Source organism: Pituophis catenifer, unplaced genomic scaffold (genome assembly GCF_029215685.1).
Source record: "Pituophis catenifer annectens isolate HBS135680 unplaced genomic scaffold, rPitCat1.0.hap2 SCAF_18, whole genome shotgun sequence".
Taxonomy (NCBI): Eukaryota; Metazoa; Chordata; class Lepidosauria; order Squamata; family Colubridae; genus Pituophis; species Pituophis catenifer.
The window spans coordinates 3,757,320-3,779,378 of NW_027256898.1; the positions used below are offsets into that span (position 1 = coordinate 3,757,320).

Genomic DNA, 22,059 nt, shown 5'->3' on the forward strand with positions numbered 1-22,059 from the left:
AATCAAATCAAATAAAAAAATAAAATAAACAGCAGTTTCAACCTCCTCTCACCCGTCTCCTCCCACTTATGACTGTATGACTGTAACTTGTTGCTTGTATCCTTATGATTTATATTGATTGTTTCCTAGGATGATTTCATTGCTTATTTGTACCTTATGACTATCATTAAGTGTTGTACCTTATGATTCTTGACGAATGTATCTTGTCTTTTTATGTACACTGAGAGCAGATGTACCAAAGACAAATTCCTTGTGTGTCCAATCACACATCTATCTATTTATCTATCTATCTATCTATCTATCTATCTATCTATCTATCTATCTATCTATCTATCTATCTGATTGTTTCCTAGTATGATGTGATTGCTTATTTGTACCTTATGACTATCATTAAGTGTTGTACCTTATGATTCTTGACGAACGTATCTTTTCTTTTATGTACACTGAGAGCGTATGCACCAAAGACAAATTCCTTGTGTGTCCAATCACACATCCATCTGTCTGTCTGTCTGTCTGTCTGTCTGTCCGTCCGTCCGTCCGTCCGTCCGTCCGTCCATCCATCCATCCATCCATCCATCCATCCATCCATCCATCTATCTATCTATCTATCTATCTATCTATCTCACTAACTCCTATCCTCTCCTGTTCCTGGAATCTCTCACAGCACTTTTTGGGGTGGAGATAAAAATAAAAAAAAAAGGAGAAGTAGGAGCTATTTTAAGAATTGGATGTTCTCTTGGCTTGCCTGTAATTGCTACTAAAAGAAAATGAAAGTGGAGCTGGCAGCCACAGGGGAGGCGTTTGCCCTAAGCCACTGACTTGTTAAATGGCAGAAATTTAATTGATGGCTGGTTGGAGTTTTTAAGCCTCTGAGTGTTATCCTCCCCTCTCCATCAACGGTGGGGAGGAGTGGTGGTCTCTGGTAGGGGCCCTCAAACTTTTTAAACAGGGGACCAATTCACAGTCCCTCAGACTGTTGGGGGGCCGGACCGAGTGGGTGGTCATGGCTGGACCGGGTGGGCGGGCGTGGCTAGGTGGTCATGTGACTGGGTAGGCGTGGCCAATTTAGCAGTCCATTAAACAATACAAATTAAACTTTGTTATGCTCCTGGGCCTCCAGTATACTCCAGTATAGTAAAACAGTGTGAGTTGCAATGTATCAATCGATCAGAATAGAGCTGGAAGGGACCCTGGAGGTCTTCTAGTCCAGCCTCCTGGCCTCTCAAGCAGGAGACCCTATGCCATTTCAGACAGGTGGCTGCCCAGTCTCTTCTTAAAAGCCTCCAGTGTTGGAGGATCCACAATTTCTAGTGGCAGGCCGTTCCACTGGTTAATTGTCCTCACTGTTAGGAAGTTTCTCCTTAATTCCAGGTTGCTTTCCATCCATTGTTTCTTGTCTTGTATCTGTGTTAATTAGGAAAAGAAGTGGGGCTGTTTTCCCCCGCTAATCTTTCTCTTTGTTCTTTTTATTCCTTGTCCTTGGGGGATGGAAGACCACCAGGAAATCCCGGACCATAGGCTAGCTAGCCTGAAAGCTTGATCTGGAGGAACCTTTTCCTCTCCTTTGTGCTTGACTTGATCTTAGCTGTCTTTGTGTTGGGAAGAGAGGCTGAGTCAGAAGCCAAAGTTTTGTGTTAACCAGATAGATGTTGCCGATGGTCCCTTTAGTATATAGGAAGTCTGACAGTTCTGATTTCACCATGTGGAGGCCGAACCTCCCTGGATGATGCCCAGACACGAGTGCCATGCCTGAAATTGTGAAAAACGTTGCCTGCTTGATCAAGTTCAGCCTTCTTATCACTAAAATGCCAGCTTCGTTCTGCCTGGTTGCTTGGCAGGAATGCCTTCTTGCCCTAGGGCGAGCGGCGTTTTCTGTACAGGCCTGTACAGATTTGCCACTTGCCTCAGACAGGGGAATAAAGTGGAAAGAGTCCTAGATGCCATGCTCTCCTCTGCCGGCTTCTTTCCCACACTGTCTTTGAGCTAAAAAAATGTTTTCTTTCCTTTCCACGAGGGCTTAGTTGTTGTTGTTAGTCGTGAAGTCGTGTCCGATCCATCGCGACCCCATGGACAACATTCCTCCAGGTCAGGTGTCATCAACCTGCGGCTCCGGAGCTGCATGTGGCTCTTTGGGCCCTCTGCTGTGGCTCCCTATCGGGTGATCTCACCACTGGCTGGCCCGACCCTTGCCCTCCCCTCCCAGTCATTCCTCGCCTGGCCCGAGAAAGTAAGGGCAACGGCGGGTGATGGAGAAGCGGTGGGGCAGAGACGGAGAGATACAGAGAGGGGGAAAGAGAGAGAGAGACAGAGAGATACAGAGAGAGAGGGGAGGGAGGGAGGGAGGGAGAGAGAGAGATGTCAAAAGGGTTTTGTTTTTTAACAGCCAGTTCTCGGCCCTAATGACTGGCTGGGTAGGCGTGGTTAGGAGGGGGTCATGTGACTGGTGGAAGTGAGTGATGTCGAGTTGGCCACGCCCACCCAGGTTTTGTGGCTCCCGGTATTTTCTTTTCTGTGTGAAACGGGTCCAAATGGCTCTTTGAGTGTTTAAGGTTGCAGACCCCTGCAGTAGGCCTTCCTGTCCTCTACCATCCTCCGGAGTCCATTGAAGCTCACGCCGACTGCTTCAGTGATTCCATCCAGCCATCTCGTTCTCTGCCGTCCCCTTCTTCTTTTGCCCTCCATCGTTCCCCAGCATTTGGCTCTCTTCTCCAGGGAGTCCTTCCTTCTCCTTATCCCAAGACTCCGTTGCCCATATAGAGGAATTGTGCTGTGGTGTCAGATGCACAATTCGGGCGTGCTCCTGTTGATCTATGCTTCCCATTGAGCTGGTGCACTCCCAGTGCATCATTAAGAACAGGACATTTCCTAGCAGTGACGAATTGATGCTTCACTTTTCTCAAAGCATGTGGTTTATTTCTTGATTATTTCTCCCCACCCCCCCACCCCCCCACCCGCATCTTCCTTCTAACATTTTTGCCCCTCCCATTTTTGGAATCTGAAACTTGGCTCACTTGCTTGACCTTGGTGTACGTGCTCGTTTTGAGGACTTTGCAATCGAACGATGCCGATATTCAGATGCCAGCTGTTCCTTTGTGGGCTCCCGTGTCACCTTTTACACCTAGGTTTTTTCAGGTTTATCATCCAATGGAAAGATTTGACGTTTCCTTTTTTTTTCCCCCCCTTTCTTTTCTCCCAGGGTGGTAAAGGAAGAGATCTCAGATGACAACGCAAAACTCCCATGTTTCAACGGACGTGTCGTGTCCTGGGTACGTAAAGTCACTTCTGCCAGATCATTGACGCGGGGAAAAGACACGGTTGGGGAGGGGTGTCTTTGCAAAATGGGACTCGTCACTTGCCAGGTCTTGCGTGTATCATATATATATATCTGGAAGAAGGAAGAAAAAATCTGTGGGTGCACACGAGAGGTTGCAAGAATTAGCTGTTCCCACAGCCACAGCTCTGAGGTTCAAGCATCTCATGGGTTTCTGAGTTCCTTTTGGTTTGATTATGAATTCTTCCGTTCCTGTTCTTAGCCTCACCGCACAGTCTGTCCGCAGCCCGTCCTGCGAATTCATCGCTAATCGCCTTCAAATGGTTTGCGATTTTGATCCCTTCTTTTGAAAGCCGCCTCCATTTTTCGGCTGAAAAACCACGCTCAGATGCCCTGCTGAGGTTGACTTTGTTTGCCAAAACGCCCCTTGTCTGTCTCGGGGCGGCGTGGCGGCTGACACAGGTTGCGCACAGTGGGTTGGCCATTGTAGGCAATTTTCTGTTTCATCGGCTGCAATAACGGGATGTCATTTTTTTTCCTCCACCCACCCCCCCTTGGGAAAACCCCACCTGATTCGCCGCTTTGGCACCAGTTCCTGATTGGCCGAAGATGATGTCATGCTTTTTTTCCTTCCCCCTCTCCCGACAACCGCATCCCGCCATGCAGGGTGGTACTCCCGCCCCCCGCAAGACTCAAGGTGGTATGATTCCCCTTTATTCTTGTGCGTGGTTCTTTCCCACGTCTGCTACGAATTCAGACCAACGGATAAAATCTGTTCAGCCTTAGATTGTTCTGAAAAACAGCCAGGCACAGAGAGATGGATGGAAAAAAAACGGTTGGCAAGCAATCCATCATGGAGTAACAATGGCTTTCTCTGTATAGAAGGAAACATAGACTTTTTAGCATGGTGGCCTGCTCTATAGAGAATTGTCCTTTAGAACTGATCATGTCTTCTCCAGCCTTCCTGGTCAGCTTCAAACCTAGGTTTCCGATCTTTTAAGTCTAACTCTAAATCGAGATTTAGCCTAGATCAGTGATAGCTAATCTTTTTGCCGTTGCATGCCAAAAGCGGGGGGAACGTGGGCAGGTAACTCACATGCGTGGCCACAGCCATAATTCAATGCCCCCTGCACCCCCCACACGCATGCACGTGTAACTCCCCTGTGCTCCCCTCACTTTTGACACGTGATGGCAAAAAGGTTACCGGTAGGCCTGTTTTTCACCGTTCCCAGGCTCCAGAGACTTCCTTGGAGCCTGGGGAGGGCGAAAACGGCCTTCCCCAACCCCTCGGAGGCCAGAAACAGTCCTTTTCCCAACTTCTGGTGGGCTCAGAAGGCCCATTTTGCGGCCTCACCAGGCTTCAGAGTCTTCCTTGGAGCCTGGGGAGGGCGAAAACGGCCTTCCCCACCCCTCTGGAGGCCTTCCGGAGGCCGGAAATGGCCCGTTTCCCAATTTATGGTGGGCCAGAGGTTCGCCATCATAGGCCTAGATGGTTACTTGTTATAAAAATAAAAGCATCCAGTGTTCTTTATATGATTAAAATCCATACAAGCTCTCATGCTGTGTTTTATAGGCTTTGCCAGGGGTGAAATCTACTTACCTTCCCTACTAGTTTGGAAATGCACGCACCCTGCGCATGTGTCACATGCACGCTTGGCAGAGGATAAAAAATAGGTTACTTCCTAGTTAAAACCAGGAAGTAACGGCCTCCAGGTGGCTGGGCGGAGCCTCACGCTGCCGCCGCTACCGGTTCTCCAAACCACCTGCCGACGCCCAAACCACTGTGAACCGGTAGCATTTCACCCCTGGGCTTTGCCCTTTTTAACACTGCTGCAGTGGGCAAAGGTTCCTATTGCCTTAGCTCAGGGGTGGGCAGATATGGCCCCTTTATGACCTGTGGACTTCAACTCCCAGAATTCCTGAGCCAGCTTGGCAGTCTCAGGAATTCTGGGAGTTGAAGTCCACAGGTTGCAAAAGGGCCACAGTTGCCCACCTCTGCCTTAGCTTTAAATTCTCAATTTGTCCAGTAAAGTATTACCCCTTGGGTTTTTTTTGGTCCCTTTAGAAATTAGAATTGGCAGGTCTTCCAATCTTTTAAAAGACATTATCTACCCACATTACAGCCTATTTTTAGAACAACAAAAACTAGATTTTTTTCAAGGGTGTGTGTGTAGAACTTGGCTCGCTAACGTGAACTGCTCCGATCTCTGTATTTTTCCCTCCAGTCCTAGAAAAAAAATTTTTTTTCTCTGTGCTCCCTTGTCGTGTTAGTCTTTTAATGAAGACGTCATTCACCCCCGCCTCAAAAAACCACCTACACTGAATTCTCACTCCCTTTCGGGGAAGCATTTTCCTGTTAGTACCCTTAACAGGGAAGGGGAAAAAAAAACACATGTAACATTTGCATTTTTCTTTGATTTTTTCCCCCCCTCCCGCCTCCTTTTAATTCATGCAAACCTTTTCATCAGCAAAAATTATGCCAGGGGGTAGATGGTCCCCGGGTATTTTCCCCCGCCATTCTGTCAGTCCACCTCTCTGACATTTTCTTCCCGGTGAACATTTTCCCCTGCAGATCAGCTCGGGGAATAGCAATTTTGCGCCTTCTGTCACTGGCTGGTTTTTTCCTTTAGTATTCTTTTTAGCATTTCCCCAGGGATTATTCTTTCGAAATTGGAGAGAGGCGGGCTTCGCTGAGATGAGAAACACGCAGCTATTTTGTGCTGAACCTCAGTATAGTACGAGCGTGGGAAAAAAAAGGCTTGCTTTGGGAAGTAACAGTAACAGAGTTGGAAGGGACTTTGGAGGTCATCTAGTCCAACCCCCTGCTCACACAGGAGACCTCTACTAGGGATTCGAACCGCTGAACTGCCGACTTTTCTGATCGACAAGCTCCGTGTCTTAGCCACTGAGCCACCAAGTGACTCTGTTAGTGTGAGACCTCTCTCGGGTTGGAAGATAAATAAATGACATGAGTCAGACCCAGAATAGCTTTGAATACAATCCTGATTCTTGTGCCTAGAGCAGGGGTGTCAAACTCAGTTTCATCGAGGGTCGGATCAGCATTGTGGTTGTCCTCAAGGGGTCAGGAGGGGAGGGGTGTGGCCGGGGTGGTCATGGCTGACTGGCCATCACACACACATGTGAAAGGCCAGAGAAGCTGGTGTGTGCGATCCACGTCGGGTTGGGGTAGAGTAGAGTAGAGTAGAGTAGAGTAGAGTGGAATGGAATGGAATGGAATGGAATAGGAATAGGAATAGGAATAGGAATAGGAATAGGAATAGGAATAGGAATAGGAATAGGAAAGAAGAGAAGAGAAGAAGAGAAGAGGAGAAGAGAAGAGAAGAGAAGAGAAGAGAAGAGAAGAGAAGAGAAGAGAAGAGAATAACAGAGTGGGAAGGGACCTTGGAGGTCTTCTAGTCCAACCCCCTGCCCAGGCAGGAAACCCTACACCACTTCAGACAAATGGTTATCCAACCTCTTCTTTAAAACTTCCAGCGTTGGAGCATTCACAACTTCTGGAGGCAAGTTGTTCCACTGATGAATTGCTCTAAATGTCAGGAAATTTCTCCTTAGTTCTAAGTTGCTTCTCTCCTTGATGAGTTTCCACCCATTGCTTCTTGTCCTGCCCTCAGGTGCTTTGGAGAATAGCTTGACTCCCTCTTCTTTGGGGCAACCCCTGAGATATTGGATCACTGCCATCATGTCTCCCCGTGATCTTGATTCTATCCCTCCGTTGATGCAGCCTAGAACTGTGTTGGCTTTTTTGGCAGCTGCTGCACACGGCTGGCTCATATCTAAATGGTTGTCCACTAGGACTCCAAGATCCCTTGGAGGGTAGGTCAAGCCTGTGCGTGCGTGCGAACGCCACCTCCTATGCGCACACATGCACGCTGGGATGGGGAAGGCCGGGCCCTTACTGTTTCCAGGATGGCCGCGTGGGCCTGATCTGACCATATCGCGGGCTGGATCCGGCCCACGACCCTTGAGTTTGACACCCCTGGCCTAGAGGGATAAAATAGCCAACTTGTTATTTGCTTGTTTTGTGTATTTGTATTTCACATTTCTGAACCGCCCATCTTCCTCAAAGAGGGATTCTGTTGGCTTCTGTTTGCAGTTTTAAAAAAGTTTGGATCTCCCCAAGTATAATCGTTTAGTATCAGTTTAGGGTCAGATGGGCAATACTCCTTTTTTGGTCTAGCAAAGGCACTCAAGGTGATTGTTTTCAGAAGTCAGGATGATGGTTAACAAGGCACTCTTTTCTTCACAATATTACGGACGGAAGGTTGCGTTATCTTCACCCCGACATCCTCATTTTAATTCACCTCCTTGTCTTGCAGTTGGTCCTGGCCGAGAGCTCCCATTCGGATGGCGGATCGCAGTGCGCCGAAAGCCACACTGATCTTCCTCCTCCCCTTGAGCGAACCGGAGGCATCGGAGACTCTCGCCCCCCTTCCTTTCAGTATGGCTCGATTTAAACATTTCAACACTCAATGCTCATTCTGCTGCATGCGATTTTAACGTGGGCGTGTTTTCCAGAATTTTTTTTTTTTTAAATTGGAAGAATGGGGGAAATCTGCAAAAGGGCTGATCTCTCCACTTCCAGTAGCTGGAATGGCTGCTGGTCAGGGACGATGGGAACTGTAATCCAGCAAAAGCTGGAAAGCCTCAAATTGTCCACTCTTTCCTCTTCTCCCTGAGATAGGATAGGATCAGAGGTGGGGTTTCAGCAGGTTCTGACCAGTTCTGGAGAACCGGTAGTGGAAATTTTGAATAGTTCGGAGAACCGGTAGTAAAAATTCTGACTGGACCTGCCCCCATCTATTCTCCGCCTCCCAAATCCCAGCTGATCGGGAGGAAATGGGGATTTTGCAGTAACCTTCCCCTGAAGTGGGAAGGGAATGGGGATTTTACAATATCCTTCCCCTGCCATACCCACCAAGCTATGCCCACCAAGCCACACCCACAGAATCAGTAGTAAAAAAATTTGAAACCCACCACTGGATAGGATAGGATAGGATAGGATAGGATAGGATAGGATAGGATAGGATAGGATAGGATAGGATAGGATAGGATAGGATAGGATAGGATAGGATAGGATAGGATAGGATAGGATAGGATAGGATAGGATTCTTTATTGGCCAAGTGTGATTGGACACACAAGGAATTTGTCTTCGGTGCATATGCTCTCAGTGTCCATAAATACATTAATTGAGAATGAAAAGATATAACACTTAGTGATAGTCACAGGTTACTAATAAACTATCAAATCATACTAGGAAACTAAATAAAACAATATAAATCATAAAGAAACAAGCAACAAAGTTATAGTCATAAGTAGAAGGAGATAGGTAATAGGAAGGATGAGAAGAATAATAGTAATACAGGAGTGGTGAAATTCAGTTTTTTTTACTACCGGTTCTGTGGGCGTGGCTTGGTGGGCATGGCAGGGGAAGGATACTGCAAAATCCCCATTCCCTCCCCACTCCTGGGGGAAGGATATTGCAAAATCTCCATTCCCACCCCACTCTGGGACCAGCCAGAGGTGGTATTTGCTGGTTTTCCAAACTACTCAAAATTTCCGCTACCGGTTCTCCAGAACCTGTCAGAACCTGCTGGATTTCACCCCTGTAATACAGTCTTAGTAAATAGGATGCTAGGATTGCTCTATGCATAGAGTTATTTTTTTCCACCGAGAAGAATGTTTCCTACTCAGGTGCTAGTTTGACTGCCTTGGTGAGAGGAGAAGAAGGGCGTCGCATGTCATCAGATAGCGAGAAGCAAGCAGGGATTAATTACCCTTAATGACAGGCGTCGCATAATGATCCGACGCGGGTTTAGATTTTAATATCCACTCTTGTGCAAGTTTTGGGTGTCCCTGTTGTGAAAAAACGCTGGCAACTTTGACTGAGCGACTCTCTACACAGAGAAAGTATTTTCCCTCGATTCAGGTTATTCGTGATAATTGTCATGCTAAACTAGTGAAAAAAACAGGGCTCATGGAAAACAGGGTTTAAGAAATAATGCATTAATGGGGTACAGGTAATCCTCGCCTTACGACCACAATTGAGCCCAAAATTTCTGTTGTTAAGCGAGACAGTTCTTAAGCAAGCTTTGCCCCATTTTACGACCTTCTTTGCCACCGTTCTTAAGTGAATCACTGCAGTTGATAAAGTAAGTCACACGGCTGTTAAGTGAATCTGGCTTCCCCCCCCCCCCGCCCCCCCCATTGACTTCATTTGTCAGAAGGTCGCAAAAAGTTGCTTCCCAAGTCTCAGCTGATCAGGAGGAAATGGGGATTTTGCAGTAATCTTCCCCTGGAGTGGGGAGGGAATGGGGATTTTGCAGTAACCTTCCCCTGGATTGGGGAGGGAATGGGGATTTTGCAGTAACCTTCCCCTGGAGTGGGGAGGGAATGGGGATTTTGCAGTATCCTTCCCCTGGATTGGGGAGGGAATGGCGATTTTGCAGTATCCTTCCCCTGCCACGCCCATCAAGCAACACCACGCCCACCAAGCCATGTCCACAGAACCGGTAGTAAAAAAAATTTGAAACCCACCACTGGTTGTAAGTGTGAAAAACGGTTAATAGGTCACTTTTTCCAGTGCCGTTGTAACTTTGAACGGTCACTAAATGAACTGTTGTAAGTCGAGGACTACCTGCATTTCAGAAACATGTCTGTAACTAACATCTTTTTCAAAAAGTCAGTGGATGTGGACTTGTGTCCCTGCAGATATAGATAGTCCTCGACTTAGGATCACAATTGAGCCCAAAGTTTCTGCTGCTAAACAAAGCAGTTGTTAGGGGAGCTTTACTCCGTTTTATGACCTTTTTTTTTTTTGGCCACAGTTGTTAACCGAATCCCTGCAGTTGTTAAGTGAATCATGCGGTCATGAAGCGAATCTGGCTCCCCCCCCCATTGACTTCGCTTGTCAGAAGCCAGCTGGGAAGTTTACAAATCTTGATCACACGCTCTCGAGACACTACAACCGTCATAAGTACATGCCAGTTGCCCAGTGTCTGACTTTTGATCACACGAACACGGGGATGTTGCAGCGGTCATAAGTGTGAAAAATCCATCTCGGGGGACATTTTTCCAGTGCCATTGTACTTCGGATGTCACTAAACGAATGGCTGTATTGTAGCAGGCCAGCATCTGGAGGGGGTCACCGGTTTCTTGTTTCTATTTCAAACCTTCTTATAAAACAGTTTCTAAAAAGACAAGAATTTGGCCCTGTTTACTCCGTGGGATATCCTAACCAAGGGTGAATCAGAAAGTTAAAAATAATGGTGATAATAATAAAACAAAGCTGATAAAATCAGGAATGCTGCGTCCAGGACAATCTCATTACTCCCCCCCCACCCTGTCCTGGGAATGGGTCACACCCTGTGTGTAGCATTCCCGCCTAGAACAGTTAGCGAGAGGGAGATTGATTGCTTCAGCCAGCCTGCTTCCTTCTTTTGCAGTGATGTTTCTGCCCTCTCCTGGCTGTTCCCTTGCATGATCTGAGAAAATAGTTTTTTAGTTTCCCTAACACACAGTGACTAAGACGCTGAGCTTGTCGATCGAAAGGTCGGCAGTTCGGCGGTTCGAATCCCTCATGATGGCGAACCTTTTCAGCACTGAGTGCCGAAAAGGGAGTGTGCCAGAGGTGGGTTTCAGCAGGTTCTGACCAGTTCTGGAGAACCGGTAGCGGAAATTTTGAGTAGTTCGGAGAACCGATAGTAAAAATTCTGACTGGCCCTGCCCCTGTCTATTTTCTGCCTCCCAAGTCCTAGCTGATCGGGAGGAAATGGGGATTTTGCAGGAACCTTCCCCTGGAAGAGGAATGGGCAATGCCTCACATGCCAGGTGACATGGTTCCGTGTGCCACTTTGGGCACGTGTGCCATAGATTCGCCATCACGGTGATAGAGCCTGCCTTTAAGTGTGCACCGCATTTGATGCCATCTCTTCTTCCTTTTCCCCAGCCCAAATGCCTCAAGCAGCCGAGATGGGCTGGACAACGAAACAGGAACCGAGTCCGTTGTCAGCCACCGGCGGGATCGTCACCGGCGGAGGAACCGAGAAGGCCACGAAGATGGTAAGTTAGCTCTTTTCCTTCGCCTCGGATGCCTCGGATTGGCCTGCATTTCTGAGGTTAACCAGGAGCCTAAAACCCATTGTTAGAAGGATTTACAGAGTGTTGTGGCCCGCCAGCGGCCAGCAGAGCTGGTGGCAGACTCAAGACAGTGAGGAGGTTGGGGAGGAACATGGGCCAGTCCTGGAGTCTGGGGAGGGCTCTGATGAGGGCTCTGCGTCGGAGGCAGAGAGGGGGCCAGGGCCGTTATGATAGGTATCAGCTGCCTTCGGAGTCGGACATCAGTGGGGCAGAAGAACAGCCGGATCCTGTTCCCAGTGTGAGCTGCCAGGAGAAGGGAACAACTAAAGAACAAGGGTCGACTCAGGAGTAAAGCCACAGGTGGCCGATGAGTGGCCCCTCCCAGAGGGAATAAAAGAGGAATGAAAGGGGAGTGAAGTTTGCAGGAGTCAATTAGATAGCTTAATTGGTTCCTGACTCCTTGCCAAGTTTTGAAGCTATCGGCCTGGCAGCTCTCCAAGCCCGATAAGGTCTGTGACTGTCAGTTCTCCCTTGAAAGACTTTGCTGGATGTGAGTGAGAGGAATTCACAGTCACTTAATAAAAAGGGGGATTTTTGTCGGGACAAGGAGTCTGCTTCGTGCTCTTGGGAAGCCTAGGTCAGAACACAGGGAAAAAAATCAGGTGCGAAACAGAAAAGCTTTTAAGGTGCCCATTGCAAAGGTCTGGGGCAGCATCAGCACACACTCAGTGCCACAACACCCACAGGCATGTAATGACTAGAGGCAAACATTTCCCATATGTGCTGAATAAGCATGCAAGTTCATATAGAAAGAGGTTCAGTCTAAATTGTTTTTAAAAATGCAGAATCTCCTTTTGAGTTTTCACTCCTGGTGACTTCATGGACAGTTTGATGTTGTTTTCTTGGCAAGAAGGTGGAAGTAGCTTGCTGCTTCTTTTATCCCATCCCGGTAGTGATGACGGCGGGTGGTTCGGAGAACCGGTAGCAAAAATCTCTGCCCACCCCCCATGCCCAGCTGAGCCGTGCAATCATCAAAGGCTTTTTTTTTTTTAACTTTTAAAAGCATTTTTTCTTCCGCCAAAAAAATGCTTTTAAAAGTAAAAAAAAAAAAGCCTCTGATGATCACGCGGCTCAGCTGGGATCATCAGAGGCTTTTAAAAACATTTTTTCTACAACCTCTTCGGCCGAAGAGGTTGCAGGAAAAAAACATGCCTTTAAAAGCCTCTGGAGATCCCAGCTGACTTGCCTGATCGTCAGAGGCTTTTAAAAGCATTTTTTTTTTCTGCAATCTCTTAAGGTTGTAGAAAAAAATGCTTTCAAAAGTAAAACAAAAAAAAAGTTGGGCACGCCGATCCAGTCACATTACCCCCCCCTCCACCAAGCCACGCCCACAGAACCAGTAGTAACAAATTTTACATTTCATCACTGCTTGTAGTTCATGATTGCTGGTTTGCCTGTATTGCTGAGAGTGTGTCACTCTTTGCTTGCCTTTTGTGAGAATGCGGGCCAGGTCAAGAACCAGTTTGCCTTCATGTCCTCTTCTTCACCCTTTTTCTTCTTTGGAGGGGAGCCGTGCCATCTGTGAAGCAGCAGGCAACCGCTTTCTTTCTGTAATGCCAGCCTTGGTCTCGGGCACACAGATCTTAACACAAGCCTGCAGGAGGGGACGAGTCCTTCTCCGCTGAGGAATAATTGCACTGATGGGGAGTGGGGGGGGGGTATGGAAACAAGCCAGCGATGGGCTGCATTTTCCTTATGTGCCAAAATCTGCTTTTATCCCTGTTTGGGGTCTCATTACGGGAGCTTCTGTCTGCAGAGTTTGGTGGTTTTATTTTATTTTTAATGGGAAGCAATACGCCTGCTGTCACAGCAGGAGCGAGGGGACGAGTCCCTCACCCTGATTTGAAACAATAAATGCCATGCAAGGTTGAGACAATTGGCCAATTCCGATTAAAAAGGGGAAAGCAGAATACTTAATTGGAAGTTTAGGAGGTCTGTTTTGGAGTTCTCATTAGGAACCGAGGCTGCTTTGTAGAGCCCAAGCCCGCCTCTTCTGTCTCCTAAACAGAAGCACGAAAGGGAAAAAGCTCTCCAATTAGAGAAATAATTAAGAATCTGAGTTTTGTTCAGACTCGGGACACGGATGGGGGGGGGGTGTCAAATGACTTGTCCTCTTGTCCTCGCCCTACTACCATTTTTCCACGGAGGGCAAGGTGGTGGATTTGACTAACCGAGGCTGGCAAAATCCATGTTGGGCGGAGGGGAATCGGCAGATGGCTGCTTGACATGTCCGCAACGAATAATGAGGCGTGACCGGTTTTGGTCTTTCTGTGTGTGTTTGTGTGTGTTTGTCCATTTCATTTGTGTTGTATTCAAACCCTCCCCTGGCATCTCTCCCGACTGATGGGAAAGGAAATTGCTTTCCGGATTCCTTTTTCCTAAAGATGCAAGACGTCTTTTAATTACGTTTTCTCGGGCAGTGCTTGCCCTTATTTATCAATGAAGTGCAGGGGTGGGCTTCAAAAATTTTAGCAAGGGGGGCTCTGCCCGGTTGTTGTGTGGGTGTGTGGCTTAGTTGGCCTCCTGCACCATAGTGGGGGGGCGGACAGTGGACATTTTTGCCCTCCCCGGGCTCCAGAGGGTTTCCTTGAGCCTTCCTTTTAAAAAACTCGGGTTTCCTTGACGTCTTTCTAAGCAGCTTAATAAACACTGAAGGCCAGGAGGAGGACAAGCACCAGTCTCTTATCACAAGCCTCCCTCCGTCCTACTTCTGGAACTGCCACGGGGGACACAAATCCAGGCAGTAACACGTGGCTCAGATAGTGTGCATTTGTGTCATTCATGTCGTCAGGCTCCAGATGTAGCTGAAGGGGGGATTTCAAGGCTAGCTGGTGACTAGCAAGGGATGTTAAGAGTTGGGGACCAACAAAGTTTGGACGGACGAGTCCTGCTAGGTTATTCTGTCTTTAAAAAGGTCTCCAGTTGCCTACGTCTTTTCTTTCTTTCTTTCTCCCTCTCTCCCTCTCTCCTTTTCTCTTTCTCTCTTTCTTTCTGTCTTTCTCTCTCTTTGTTTCTTTCTCTTCCTCCCCCTTCCTTCCTTCCTTCCTTCCTTCCTTCCTTCCTTCCTTCCACCTTCTTTCTTTCTTTCTTTCTTTCTTTCTTTCTTTCTTTCTTTCTTTCTTTCTTTCTTTCTTTTTCTTTCTTTCTTTTTCTTTCTCTTCCTCCCTCCCTCCCTCCCTCCCTCCCTCTTCCTTCCTTCCTTCCTTCCTTCCTTTCTTTTTCTTCCTCTTTCTTTTTTCTTTTTTTTTCTTTCTCTCTCTCTCTTTCTTTCTGCCTGGAAAAGAATGGTTGATTTTTAGCAGCCCCCCCCCCCCCCGGCCCCAAAAATGGGAATCTTCTTTCTCATTGCCTCAACTCCAGAGTGGGGCATGGCAAATGGGATATCCTCTAAATGCCACCAGAGGATGGACGTTGGACTGGAGGCTAGTTCATGGATTCCTTATTAAGGAATCCAAGAGGATCATCCTCTGGGAAAGCAGGTAGGTTTTGGCCGAGTAGACATAACAAGGAGTTTTAAGGGTTTTTTTCATGCTTTGCACCTAGGCCCTTGCAGTCTGCAGGTGACGCCTTTTGAATTTGCAACTGAGAAGCGATGAGACGCAGAGCCCGTTGCAGAGGGTTTACAAGTGAATTAGGAGTGCAGCTCGTCCTTTTGTTCTCTGCACCAGCAAAATCCTCAAAAACAAAAACATTTGGCTCTAGCTCTGCCTAATCGGGCGGCAGCTTATGGGGATGATATGTGCTTAAATCCAAACCCTTTGATTTTCACTAGAGTTGGGGATTAAGTCGATTTTTTGTATAAGTGTGGTGGGCCTTTTTTTTTTTTTTTTTAACACAGTGAGCAAATAATTTGATTTCCTCCCTGGGGATCCACAATGTAGCTTCCTTTTCTCAGCGCAGATATTCCTCTACTTATAACCACAACCGAGTTCAAGATTTCCATTGCTAAGGAAGGCAGAGATTAAATGAGTTTTGCCCAGTGGTGAAATCCAATTTTTTTTTACTACCGGTTCTGTGTGTGGGCGTGGCTTGGTGGGCGTGGTGTTGCTTGGTTTGTGTGGCAGGGGAAGGATACGGGAATCCCAGCCCCTAACCACTATCCCATGCTGCTGTTTGCATCCCAACAGCTGCACCTGTTGCCCACTTGGTGTCAGTCCAGCCCAGCCCGACGATTCTTTGCCTCCATTCACCCTGTTTTGATTTCTGCAGTCTCTCGCATCAATGGACACCCGAAACTTGACCGACTCTGGGAGCCGCCTCCCGGTTACGATAGCTCCTCTACTGTGATGAGCAGTGAACTTGAATCCAGCAGCTTTGTGGACTCGGACAATGAAGAAAACACCAGCAGGTAAGGAGGTCCCCACCACACTTTTCAGCAGCGTTTCTCAGACCTCACCTGGGCAGGGTTGGGCTTCAAACATTTTAGCAAGGTTGTTTTCTGCCTGGTTGCTGGGTGGGCGTGGCTATGGTGGATGTGGCCTAGTCGGCCTCCTGCACCACGGCAGGGGGAGGGATTTTTTGCCCTCCCCGGGCTCCGTAGGCTTTTTTTGAGCCTCCGGGAGGGTGAAACGGCCTTCCCAGGCTCCGAAGGCCCTCTGGAGGCCAGAAACGGGCTCCCGAGGTCTTCTAGTCCAACCCCCTGCCCAGGCAGGAAACCCTGTACCATTTCAGACAAATAAAACTTCCAGTGTTGGAGCATCCACAACCTTCTAGAGGCAAGTTGTTCCCGGGTTAATTGTTCTCCTTTTCTCCTTGATTAGTTTCCACCCATTGCTTCTTGTCCTGCCCTCAGGTGCTAAACTAAACTAAAATTAACATGATTGTTTTAATCCGGTTTTATTTTTTTAAATGATGATAAGCTGCCTAGCGTCGCTTCCAGGTGAGATGGACGGCATATACGTTTGATAAATAAATAAATGAAAAATAAAAACAAACCCCTTCCTCTTTTACACCCAATCCCCCCAAAACTCAGAAGCCGTGAGCATAGCAGGTTTCCTTTCTGAGCTGGCATGGGCAAACCGCCGCGCCAGGCAGCCAGGCAGAGCGAGAGAATGGAATGTCTCCAGGTATGTTCTTCCATATTACAAAGATGATTTTCATAAGGCCATGAGATGTTCCAGCAGGAAGGAGGGGAGAGATAAGGAGGGGCTGCACTCAGCGGGGGAGACAAGGAAGCTTTTGTCCAGTGCTGCGAAAGGGACATTTTCAGTCAGTATTGGGTAGGCCTATTGTGCCAGTTGAGGTGGTGTGGGATGTTCGAAGTTTGTTCTGTTAAAATAGGGAGCAATGTTTCAGTTCTGCTTGCATGTGAGTATTGGACTTTTCTTTCTTTCTTTCTTTCTTTCTTTCTTTCTTTCTTTCTTTCTTTCTTTCTTTCTTTCTTTCTTCTTTCTCTCTTTCTTTCTTTCTCTCTCTCTCTCTTTCTTTCTCCCTCCCTCCCTCCCTCCCTCCATTTATCCATCCTTCCTTCTTTTCCTTCTTTCTCTTCATTTATCCTTCCTTCCCTCCCTCCATTTATCCATCCTTCCTTCCTTTCCCTTCATTTATCCTTCATTTCTTCCTTCCCTCCCTCCTCTCCTTCCTTTCTCCCTCCCTCCCCCCTCCCTTCTTTCTTTCTTTCTTTTCTTCCTTCCTTCCTTCCTCCCTCCCTCCCTCCCTTTATCCATCCTTCCTTCTTTTCCTTCTTTCTCTTCATTTATCCTTCCTTCCCTCCTCCCCCCCCCTCTCTCATACTATAAATTTCTTCCTCTTGCAGCCCAGAAGCACCAACCATCCAAGAACCGAAGTGGCTGAGCTGTGCTCTGCTTTCTCAAATCCGCTCCTCTTTTCTTCTCCCTCCAGGCTGAGTAGCTCCACGGAGCAGAGCACGTCGTCCCGTCTCATTCGGAAGCACAAACGCAGGCGAAGGAAACAGAAAATGCGACAGATCGACCGGGTGAGAGACTGGGATGCCTTGCTTGGCAGTCTAGGTTTAAAATGTCCCAGCAGTTCCTCTTTTTTTGGATCAGGCTGACCTTCCCATCTTGGGTGATGGTCACTGACATAGGTCAGGGATGGTTTCAGTGAGGGATGGCAAAGATACGTTTAAAAATCAACATTAGAAATTAAAAATCAAATTGGGGTTAAAAATTATTTAGATGTTTAATCATTCTATAATTTTGCCGTTTTTAACCCCAATTTAATTTTTAATTTGTAACATTGATTTTTAATATGTCGTTTTATTTATCAATTATATTATATTGCACACTGCCCAGAGCCCCTCTTTGAGAGAGCTAGGCAGTTTAGAAATATGAAATATATACCGTATTTGTCGGAGTATAAGACACACCGGATTATAAAATGCACCTACCTTTTTGGGGGAAGAAAACAAGAAAACAAAATCTGCCTCTGCCTCCCAGCAATTTGCCTCCTTGCAGCAAACAGCAAACAGCCTGTTTCATTTTCATTTTCATTTTCAGCGCAGCCTGATTAGCACAAGAAAAAAAAAAACTGCCTCTGCCTCCCAGCAATTTGCCTCCTTGCAGCAAACAGCAAACAGCCTGTTTCAGTTTCATTTTCATTTTCAGCGCAGCCTGATTAGCACAAGAAAAAAAAAAAACTGCCTCTGCCTCCCAGCAATTTGCCTCTTTGCAGCAAACAGCAGAGGCTGAAAATGGGGCACACAGAGGTGGCAATAGGCAATGGCAATCCCTGCAGCCTGAAACAGCTGATGGTCGGGAGCGGGGCTACATTCGATGTATAAGACGCACCCAAATTTTCACCCTCTTTTTGGGGGGGGGGAAGTGCATCTTATACCCCAAAAAATAGGGTAAATAAATAAATTTGTAACGAACTGCTGGTGAATGGCAGGCACTCCCAGACAACCTGAGGTGTTTTGCAGCTGAACTCTAGCCGCCAATAGTTGGAAGCAGTGCCAACTTGACCCTCTCTCTCTCTCTCTCTCTCTCTCTCTCTCTCTCTCTCTCTCCTCTTCTGTCTTCCAGTCTTCCTCCTTCAGCAGCATCACCCGATTCCACCATGTCCCTCAACATCATCACTGTCACCCTCAACATGGGTAAGCCCCACTGGGCAAGATTCGTGGGCATTGAAATCTTGAGAGCGAGGAAAAATGTTGACAACCGGTGTCAAACCAGTATTGGGCAACTGCCGTCTTTCGCTCTGGTTTGGAGGTCATAACCCCCACACACAGGGAAAATGTCAGGGTTCCAAGTAACACCCCCCAACGAAGGAAGACTCCGAGGCTTGAAGTTCCTCAAAGTTCCATTTTATTAGAAGATGTCATATTGGAACATCTGGGAAAAACCTGAATCTGAAAGCTTCCAGGTTTTCCCCACCCAAAGTAAAGTTCAAGTCCCTGCCCAGAACCCACATGTCCATCACGTGGTCCAATCCAAGCACCGTCTCAACTGGAGATGCCTCCCAGTTCCAACCCTTCAGGTGCAGGGGCAAGATGTCCTTGACTCTCTGAGAAAGGAATGTTATTTTGACCTATATAATAATAATAACTTTATTGTCATTGTACGTGTATACACAGTATACCCATACAACGAAATTCACTTAACACCCAAAGGCCAGGTCCAACACACATAACAATCCCCAAACACACTCCCACCCCACCACAAATTCCCCACCCCTAAACCACCCAAACCATCCACACAACAGACCAAGTAATACTGTCCAACAGCTCACTGATGGTGGCCCTTCAGTTCATTGCTGAGTGCAATTATAGCTCTGGGATAAAAACTATTTGGAAGACGTGCAGTCCGAGTTTTAATCGTTCTGGATCTTCTGCCAGAAGGGCAACAGTCCAAAACGATTGTAAGCAGGATGGGAAGAGTCTCTGAGAATGTTATGCAACTTTCTCAAACAGATTATATATCACCCCTGCTCCATATAATCCCCCCACCTCCCAGTTCCCACAGTAGTAAATGTGGCAGGCCTGAAGGCCCAATGCAAAAGATGGCTTCCAGGCCTGACAGAAAATCCGTTTTAACGGTCTTCGTGTACTATATCATTGTTCTCTTTCTTGATGTCAGAAAAAATACAATTTTCTGGGCATCAGTATCGTAGGACAGAGCAACGACAGGGGCGACGGCGGCATTTACATCGGCTCCATCATGAAGGGGCGGGGCGGTGGCGGCAGACGGACGGATCGAGCCAGGCGACATGCTATTACAGGTTGGTTGAGAAGGTGGACGCAGAGGTGGCTTCTTAACTGGGCCTCAGTTTTCCTCCCTTGGCATGCTCATTTAAATTGTTGTGGCCCGTACGCGGCCTGTGCGGCTGGTGGCTGATTCGGACAGCGAGGAGGCTGGTGCGGTGCTGCGCCAGCAGCCTGTGCAGCTGGCACTCGAGTCAGACAATGAGGAGGCTGGAGAAGATGTGGTGCCCGAGGCGGGGATTCAGCCAGGGCCTTCAGAACCTCCAGAAGCTCCCTTAAGTGAAGAGGACAAAGAGGAGGAGCCTCTTTCTCAATGCACGGGCGCGCAGAACTGCCAAAAGGCAGGAGTGGCTCCTCAGGAGGAGGTCTCCTCGAGAGTAAGGCTTGGGGCAAATTGGCCACTCCCTTAGCCTATTTAAGGAGGAACGCCGACTGAAGCAATTTGCAGGGAACAACTTTGTTCACTCTCCTTCGTGCCTTGATCTTAGTTCTTTGCAAATTGCTTCTGGGCTTTCTGCCAATCATAGTAAGATTAAGATTATTTATTCTTTGGATTTTTTGTAGGCTGTTAAGAAAGTTAATTAACAGCCTTTGTTTGGAAAAAAAAACCCCTTAATTTAGTAAACTAAGGTTTGTACAGACTTTGTGTGTGCTGCGTTCTTTGGGGTCCGTAGCTGGGGCAGAACATAAATTTTGAAGCGCTGTTTCCCCCCCAGCCAGCCTGCCAGCATCCATGAGGATGCTGAAGAAAATAGCACCGGGGAAGGTTTGGGCTGCGTCCTTGCTGATCCTTACTCTGATATGTTGCAGGTGAATGAAGTAAACTTCGAGAACATGAGCAATGATGATGCCCGTGCGGGTTTTACGAGAAATTGTCTCCAAGCCCGGGTGAGTGAGGGAACGAGGGAATATTATCTACGGTTGCTGTAAGACCTGTGGATTTCAACTCCTGAATTCCTGAGCCAGCAGGTCCTTCACAACCTGTGGACTTCAAGGCCCAGAATTCCTGAGCCAGCAGGAATTCTGGGCCTTGAAGTCCACAGGTCGTGAAGGACCCATAGTTGCCCACTCCTGCTCCCATACCATCAGCCTGGTTGGTTATTTTTCAGATCAGTCACTTAATGAAGGACAGAAGCTGATTTCTGATTTGCCTTATTATTATTATTATTATTATTATTATTATTATTTTCTTTTGGTTTTCTTTTCCCAGACCTATCAGCTTAACAGTGGCCAAATGCTGGGACCCTACCCCCAGGAGTTACTTCACAATCCCCAGGGGTGAGTGACCGGACCGCTCCTTGCTACAGTTTTCGGCGTTAAGGAATATCAAGGTTTTTTTTAGTCAACGTCCTTCTACGTTTGGTAAAAATTGCAACGAGCAATGCTTCATATCATATCGCCTCTAGCCGAGATGGGCGGCCTATGCATTTAATTAATTAATTAATAAATAAGTAAATAAATAAATATTTGGGAGCGCCTTACTCTTGTTACCAAATCTTCTCAGACTTTTTTTTTTTTATAGGAATATGATGAAGGTGAGGTATGTCTTAGTTTTTCCTATATTGTAAATATAGACATTCTATAGAGAGCCAGGGTAGATGTTTTGAAATCACCCTGATGGTTGATGAATTGTGGGAGGTTCAAAAATGCTCAATATGAATGAATGAATGAATGAATGAATGAATGAATGAATGAATGAATGAATGAATGAATGAACGGGTGGGCAGTGGGAGGAAAACTGCCAGAGGAAGAGAGATTGATTTTTAATAGCTTACTAAGGTGCAGCTGCAGGGACGTGGTGGCTTAGTGGCTAAGACACTGAGCTTGTCAATCGAAAGGTCGGTATCTCAGCGGTTCGAATCCCTAGCGCCGCCTAACGGGGTGAACTCCCACGACTTGTGCCGGCTTCTGCCAACCTAGCAGTTCGAAAGCACGTAAAAAAAAAATGCAAGTAGAAAAATAGGGACCACCTTTGGTGGGAAGGGAACAGCATTCTGTGCACCTTTGGCGTTGAGTCATGCCGGCCACATGACCACGGAGACGTCTTCGGACAGCGCTGGCTCTTCGGCTTTGAAACGGAGATGAGCACCGCCCCCTAGAGTCAGGAACGACTAGCACATATGTGCGAGGGGAACCTTTACCTTTAGCTATATGGCAGATCATAGCCCATCTTAGCTGATACAGGGTTTTTGTCTGGTTAGTTCTGGAGGAACTAACTAGGAAAGCTCAAGACAAATAGGCAAAACTGGGAAGTCAGAAAACATCCCCTACCAGGTCAAAAGCCCACTGCTTCTGCGCTGTGGCTGCAAAGTTACTAAGAGCTGAGCTTGATTGAAGGAATCAGTACTTTTTGAAAACGTTGGCATTCTGCGTTTTTGAGCTGGCCGTAGAAAAGGGGATTCCCCCCCCTTCTTCCGCGGTTAGAAGCGCAGGCTTGTGAACATTTCGCACAGCCTCTTGGTTGAAAAC

General features: G+C 47.2%; 1 protein-coding gene across 1 annotated transcript in view; it reads left to right on the forward strand.

Annotated features, from left to right (window-relative positions):
* The window catches only part of DVL1 (dishevelled segment polarity protein 1), a 52,167-nt gene that overhangs the window by 23,936 nt on the left and 6,172 nt on the right, over positions 1-22,059 (forward strand). The window contains 12 exon segments of the mRNA XM_070956284.1: positions 3,197-3,266; positions 7,609-7,730; positions 11,239-11,351; positions 15,639-15,777; positions 17,271-17,364; positions 18,413-18,436; positions 18,438-18,483; positions 19,467-19,552; positions 19,554-19,607; positions 20,401-20,442; positions 20,444-20,478; positions 20,801-20,868. Of these exon segments, the coding sequence (XP_070812385.1) occupies positions 3,197-3,266; positions 7,609-7,730; positions 11,239-11,351; positions 15,639-15,777; positions 17,271-17,364; positions 18,413-18,436; positions 18,438-18,483; positions 19,467-19,552; positions 19,554-19,607; positions 20,401-20,442; positions 20,444-20,478; positions 20,801-20,868 (893 nt within the window).